General features: G+C 53.1%; 2 protein-coding genes across 2 annotated transcripts; both read right to left on the bottom strand.

The window, feature by feature from the left end:
- Positions 1-582: 582 nt before the first annotated feature.
- Positions 583-1,632, bottom strand: A1O7_04238 (aldose 1-epimerase; the record flags this gene model as incomplete). Its single annotated transcript, XM_007758251.1, has 2 exons — positions 583-1,084; positions 1,142-1,632. The coding sequence occupies 2 exons, from the start codon at positions 1,630-1,632 to the stop codon at positions 583-585; spliced, it is 993 nt and encodes a 330-aa protein (XP_007756441.1).
- Positions 1,633-3,212: 1,580 nt separating this feature from the next.
- On the bottom strand, positions 3,213-4,184 carry A1O7_04237 (uncharacterized protein; the record flags this gene model as incomplete). The annotated part of the gene is made up of 3 exons (XM_007758250.1): positions 3,213-3,885; positions 3,938-4,035; positions 4,086-4,184. The coding sequence occupies 3 exons, from the start codon at positions 4,182-4,184 to the stop codon at positions 3,213-3,215; spliced, it is 870 nt and encodes a 289-aa protein (XP_007756440.1).
- Between the last annotated feature and the right edge of the window lie 2,992 nt (positions 4,185-7,176).

Raw genomic sequence — 7,176 nt, 5'->3', positions numbered from 1 at the left:
GAGAAGGGATCTTTTCCCGTCGCACTCGGCTTTTTCTTACGGCCGATTTACTGCATGCGTGCATGTATGTAATCTTCTCCAGCTTGACATTTGTCGTGATTCTCACCAGAAGCCCGAAGTAAAGGCTACCGTATTTTGTCGCATGGGGGCTATTTTCGCTCCGACACTTTTCTTTATGAGGCATTTTTCTTAAGGTACACGGGGCAATCTACCCTTCAGGCAACCTTCTGGAATATCGGCAGCACACCCAGACGAGTGAATTTCTTCTTCACCCCAGCGTGACCAAATCATACATGCTACCGGTGGCGGAGACTGTCCGCCTTGTCGTAGACCATCACCCTTTGAAGCCACCCTGGCGTCATAACCTGAGCTGAATATGTACTCGGAAAGGCAGCAATGTGGACGTAAAATGCTGTCGCTTATCCTGCCTCGTTCGCAGGTGCTCACCCAGGTCAGATTCTTGAGCGGCCGGCATTGTCCCTTTCCCGTCATATCGCCCACGTGACCGAAGTTGTTCTATCCTTGGAACTCTATGAGGGGAAGGGTGTGCTAGCCTCGTCCAGTGGTGCGAGAGGCAGCACGTTATGCCTTCCAGGCGTTGTGAACGGTTTTTGAGCCCCAGACATCGCCGCGCTTAAGCACTACTTGGTTCCGCCATTCGGGCACATTAACAGCATCGATGAATCGTGCCGCCTCAACGCAGAATCCCGCCCGGGGCCCCCTTGCGGGAGTGTCGGCCGCTGCCGCGGCCTTGATGTGCTTACCGGTATAGAACTGAAAGCTAGGCTCCGTGCTAAAGACCTCGAGGTGCAATTGGGTCTTCGGGTGAGATACGCTGATCAAGGGCTTGAGCGGCCTTTGCCGTGTATCGATTGTAAAGTTCGATGTGTCTGTGTCGACAACGAAGCAGTGGTCGATATCAGGCTCGGTAGGACCGAGGACAAAAGGCTTATTCGCTTCAATCCCGGGAAAGTCTTCGATCGCTCCAGTCGGGATGAGAGCGTCGCCCACTGCCAGATATTTCGAGGTATATAGCGTTACTTCCGATCCTTCAATGGTGGGCCCATCGCTGAGATTCCAGTATCTGTGCACCCAGGGTTAGCCCGGTTGGTCCAAGACTGTGTTTGACAAAGGAGCATACCCGTGATTGGTGACATTGACTATGGTCTCCTCGGTTTCATCACCGGTCAACTCGACTTCATACTCGGTTTCGAGCACAGTCTTGGAGACGCCGCCCTCATCCTCGGTGTATCCCGTGTACCACACTCGCAGCTCTACAGTGCCGGGATATCCTTCTTCCCCGTCTGGGGAGACGTAGGTAAAAAGGACGGCCTCTTTGCCGTTGCGATTGACAGGCTGAGGGCCGTTGAACTTCTTCTTGCCCCAGCCTTTCACGCCTCCGTGGAGATGAGTAGGACCCTCGTTCGCCGCAAGTTTGTATGACTTCCCATTGAGGCTGAACTCCGCATTCTTGATTCTATTCGCGATGCGACCAATAGTCTCACCGAAAAAGGGCGAGTCAGCATATGGTTCTGGGGTGGGGTACCCTAGGACGATGTTACGACCAGCGACCTTGAATTCCTGAATGATGGCGCCTTGGGGAAGGAAAGAAAAGCCGGAATCTGACGCCATGATCGCGACTGCAAGAGAAGAGTCAAGAGAGGTCAAGCGCAGTGGTTAGAGCAAAGTTCGATCGATAGCGAGGCGAAGGTCGACAAAAGTGATGACAAGGAACTTGCAGAATCGTTTTGAGGAATTGAGGTCATGATCGAAGTTTGGAGATGGTGACATATTGCCCAATGGAAGTGCCTACTCAGTGCTGCTGTCTGTTTTACCCGGCTCAGGTATATCATAGGCTGAATTCAGCACGCCACCAATGTTTCAGGTGCGGAAGGATCTGCTACCAAATGCTGGACGAAGGTCGAGGTTCGCTGACGAAGTGCTATTGTTTGTGAAACGCAGATTCCTGAGCCAAGTGGAAAGTCTCATCGCCAGGACGGAGTTGCGGGGTAGGAACAGCTGGGGTCAAAGTGAGTTAGACCTCAAGCTGTTCACTCACTTATGCAGGTACTTGCCGTGGACGAAGTCCTGACATTTTTCTGACATGCGGGCTTCGACACTGGAAGTCAGGCGCGATCGAGCCACGACTAATTGGCGCAGCAATAGTTTTCCTGACGGCGACGTGGACACGCAGACTTTTGTCAACAGCAGCGGCATCGCAATTTCGGGCCGATGACATCATGAGTTAAGCTTGACGAGCTGCCTACGAAGGTACCTCTGCGCAACTGTAACCTGATCGAAGCTCTAAAGATGCTCCGCTTCCTGGCAGGCTTCGTGAATCGGGTGTGAATCAGGATCATCACCTCGTACTCGTAGGCCGTCAAGCGCATTGCTTAGGCGATGGTCGGTGAGCAAGGGATCCTCCTCTGGTCAAACCTGTAGTTTGCCCTGCCCGGCTGTCCTCTTGTCACCCACATGGTGATCGACGACAAGCTTTGGCACCTGCGGTTCGCGCAAAGCAGAGAACATGACGTGGGTTGTACTCTGTTGGTGGACTCCAGAATGTCACTTGTGCGTGGCAAAGTTCACATTGAAGGCTATCGGATGCAGTGAGGTATCATAGTCTTTTGATTGAAGTGTTTAGGTACGGAATCTCAGCCCGACACATGCCTCCATTGAAGGTACTGCCTTCGTTGCGGCAGTATCTGTAGCCACCACGAGGGGGACTGCTCCCCGCTCGTGCATTAGTAGTTGTAATATGATACTGTAGCCCATGGCAAGGACCTCACGCGGCATACCAGCCTGCGTTATCCCCGAGATCCATTCAGCCCAGCGGTGGACATCGAGTGCCGCCTCAGAAATGCTCCACTGCATATTCCACCGCCCGAAGCCAAAAAATTCGACGCCCGGAAGTACAAACCCCGCCGAAGGATGGTATCATGAAAAATTGTCGTCGTACAATGGCCCACCGACTCATGACGCAAAATAGCCGTTGAAGAGATAACGATCCACTCCACGGGCAGAAGCGAGCGAGGACGCATCGATGAGATGGCATTCACGCCACTAATCAGCCTTGCTTCCCGGATGTAATGTCCGCAACTCCCCTTGGTCCCCTGCTCCGGAAAAAGACCCGATAACCCACTCGCCCGCTTTTGGATGCATTACTTTGATATGGTCGTGAACGTCGTGTACTAAAAGCGTGTCGCTGCTGGCTATGAGATCATGTTTGAGTTAAAGTACCGTTGCAGATCTTCCTGCCCGGCCCAGTCTTTCATCGTTAGGCAGGGGTTGATTGCAGCAGGTACAATATGTTCCGGGAACATTGTTGGCGGAAATGAGCTCATGTCCATGTTCGACTCCATCATGGGCGACTCGAACTGATTGATAAAATCCATGCTGTCATCAAACTCCGAAACAGGGGTACTCCAGCTCAAATTCGACTGAGCGTGGGGATAGCAGTGCGATTTCGTGGGAATGACGCGCGCGTGCTGAGGGAAAGGACTTTGATTAGGAGGAGTCGGAGGATACTGGTTGAGGTTGAAGGGATTGGTGAAATTCGGCCGCTGTGCGACTGGTTCATAGATAGGTGAGGGCGCACTGCTGTCCGAATGCGAGTCGTGCGAGGGCTGTCGCTGCATGAAGCCAGCACCGTCGGCGATCAGTTTCTGTTGCAAGACATTGAAGTCTTCTTCGAAGGCATCACTGGCATGTCCATCGTGCTTCAGAGCTCCCAGTCTCTCCAGAATGTCGTGAGTCAGAGGAACACCGTTCGCGCCGTCTTGTAAGGGTGGCCCGCTCCAGCCCTGGCCGTTCAGTGTCCGCCTGTAGAGTTCTTGCAGACCGCATACGAGCTGCGCTTGCTGGCTCTCGAGCATTTCCACGTAGCTGCCACAAAGGTTAGGAGCGGTCCATGCGGAACGGCGACCGCGATACTCACCCTTTGGGATAGACCTTGTCATGCGACTTTTTGCGCTCGCCGAAAACACAGATGGCGTTGTCTGCTTTGCACCGACTGCAAGGGCTTGCGCCGTCACACTGGGTCATATTAGCTTCACGCATGTACATGAGTATAGCGGTTGACTGACCTTCGACTTCTTTAACCGGCAGCGATCACAGGCTTTACACACCCGCTTGCGAATACCACCGTCCACAGGCGAGGAAGGTTCCAGAGGAGGAGTCATCATGTTAGCACCCATGGGTGATGTGGTTCAGACTCGCGGAGAAGACCTGGCAGAGACAGGTTTTCAAAGGCCCAGCAGCCGAAGAAGGGGCCCAGGAAGGAGAGACCGAGGTACGAGGTGTATTATATCAAGATGAGGGCTCCGCTGTGAGACTTTGGTGTGAAAGTCAGGAGAATCAGTCAGCTTATAACAGCAACACGCAAAGAGTGGGCTGAGGGGTGATGGTGGGTGGCAGAGCGAGGCCTTATACTGTTATATCGCGAGCAGCACTGTTTCCGTGGAGGCTAGGTTACTAAGAAGACATCACGTCGGCCAGCGCAGTGGGTCAGTAGCAGGGCTGATTCGATCAGTAACCTTGGACACAACTCAGTCAGGAAATACCGCGAAGCGCGCACAGAGAGATGGAGCAGAGCGGGCAAAAAGTTTCATGCATCGCCTTGCTCGCGTACTCGTACGCAGCACACAAAGCAGACTGCATCAGCAGGGATGCAGATGGGCCAAGGGTGGGACCCGCAGCTAACGAGGGCAGGGATGTCGATGGTTTGGAGCTGTGATGACATGATGTTGGTGCGGATCGCATCTTGACACTTGGTGACTCTGCATGGATTACGATGGCTTGTTAGCGGCTTTGGGCAATGCTGGACTCGTGGCTCGCGCCCAGCGTTCGACGGCAACTGGTGCGGTGTACGAGGTACAAGATGTGTCGGGCTCTATGCTTGGTGCACAACTGGCAGTTCCATAGAATGACCTCGCGGGCCCATAATTCCTTCCATCACCTTACCTTTCTTTTGTCACTGGGTTTCCGGCGTTCGGATTTAAAACAGCACAGAGGACAGCGAGCATGATTACCGGGCGCGGCATTCGGCAAACAAAACATCCTGATCCGCACGCAAGCCTGTATCCTAGCACGGTACTGTAACGTTAGGCGCGACAAAACAGCGAAGAGCGAGGCTACCCATCTTGGCTGCGAGATCCCATGACATCGATAGACCAGCCCACCACTTCCATTTTTGTGCGATTATGTGTCCTCGTCGAAGGCCACTCTGCTTCTCCAACCTGGTTATGGGTCAACTTCACCAGATCGCCCGTTGCTATTAGCCGCTCGGGACAAAGACAATTACCTAGCACGCCTGACATATCGATGTCCATGAGCATGCTATAGAGGAATTGCACGTGTGCGAGTACGAGCAGCGACTTTGAGTTGTGAACTTCCTCCTAATCGATCGCCATTTATGACTGCGCACCCAAAAAGACACACGACAATTTCCGGGTATCGTGATCCGGAACACCGAAGGAAGAGTTTTTCCGGTATTGAATCATTGTTCAAATGACATGACATTGTCTGTATTTGTGCCTGCCATCCCGCGGGTCCTACCTGCCTAGGTAGGTAGGTATTTTCACTCCTTCACTCCCGGGTCAGCACTTGAGGATAAAATAGGCGGGCATGATATTATTATGCTGAGAAATCCTAATCTCGCCGATTTGGCTGATGTGAATGTAGAATTGCTGGCTAGCGGCGTCTCTCCGTCTCCTCCCTTTTGGACGGCCAATCTTTGCTCCCCATGCACGGAAATCAATCTGCCTGGGAACGGCGGTGCCAAAGGATGAAGCGTGGCCAGCGCTCGAAATTCCTGCTCACACCGACGTCCAGTTCTCCCAGCGATGGCATTTAAGTTGCCAATCGTTGGCCCTTAGGCTTGCACCGAAGCACCTTGGGTTGCGGTTAGCATTCTTATGCATCAGCTGCTCCTGGATTATCATAACGGACACTTATGCCCAAGTCTGGTTTGAGCGAGTCACTCGCTCGTGCTGTCGGATCCTTCCTTGAGGGAATACGGTGTCCCGTACTCCGTACTGTGTATTGCCAGGGCAATGTTTGGTCCGGCCTCCGTGCGACTCGGATAACCTTTGCTGACCGACCGCCGAGCAGACTGCAGGGTGCTTGGCCGCCGGGCGATCACCAGGCCCAGAACGGGCTGGCGCGATTTTCCCCCCTCTTAAAGGGCTTGAATGATCATGACTAACATAGAGCCCCGCCAAATCGCTGCTGGCACCACTACCCGATTTGGGAATACTATTCTTCCCCCTAACTTCACAGTAGAGACGACGATCACCGCAGCTTTCTGTTATACTGCTGCCGACGTGTGATCTATACATCGCCTGAGAAAACTGGTAGTCGCCCTTTAGTCCCTTTGCTGGACGCCTACTGTGGTAGGTGCCCCTTCCGATTGAGGTCCAGCGACTACACTATCGAGGCATCATGTGATGCATGCATGACCGATCATACACAAGCCAATCTGGTCCGTCGACCACCACGTGGCTTTGCACATCACGCCAGTGGTCTGTCTTCGCGAAGCTGAAAATGTTGACTTTGCCTCTGCTTTGTGTAGTGATGCAGGTGGTGCAGGTAGCTCCTACAGCTTCATCGTAACCCAGCGCGGGCACAATATTAGCCTGCTCGCTTCAACCCCGTAGTGCACCTCGCCCTCTTTGTTCTACTGGGGTCCGCGCCTGAGGCCTGCGGCTTGATTCAAGCTCTCGCCTTATGGACGTGTTTCGGATTTCCTTATCCAGCAGGTGTGAGGTCTGCGACCATTGGTCTGCAGGAGGAAATTGGCGCCGGTACCATGTGATTCAGCGGTTTCACCTTTGGCCCTCCTTCTGCCACAAGCTTCTAAGAAAGCTACCATCCCAGATCTACGATCGATTTTCATTGATGTGGGATGCAGTCAAGACCATCATAGCAAGCATTCGGCAACAATTGCTATTTCCATCTTGAGCTGCGAGCTTCACATAGATAAGGTACAGATGGTTGTCTGTCTTTCTAGTGATGATAGTTCGTTCGCCATTTTCTAAGAGGACTGTCTGCCATGTGAGTGTGGGACCACATAGGTGACTCGTGGGGTGCGAAAGCGGCTCTAGCTTCAGGACTCTGTCGAAAAGCCTCCATTGTAGACCAGCCGTAGGTCGGTCACTGTGAGTTTTTTGGTCCATG

Source organism: Cladophialophora yegresii (genome assembly GCF_000585515.1).
Source record: "Cladophialophora yegresii CBS 114405 chromosome Unknown aczIN-supercont1.3, whole genome shotgun sequence".
NCBI lineage: Eukaryota > Fungi > Ascomycota > Eurotiomycetes > Chaetothyriales > Herpotrichiellaceae > Cladophialophora > Cladophialophora yegresii.
This window is presented reverse-complemented; position numbering and strand designations above follow the sequence as displayed.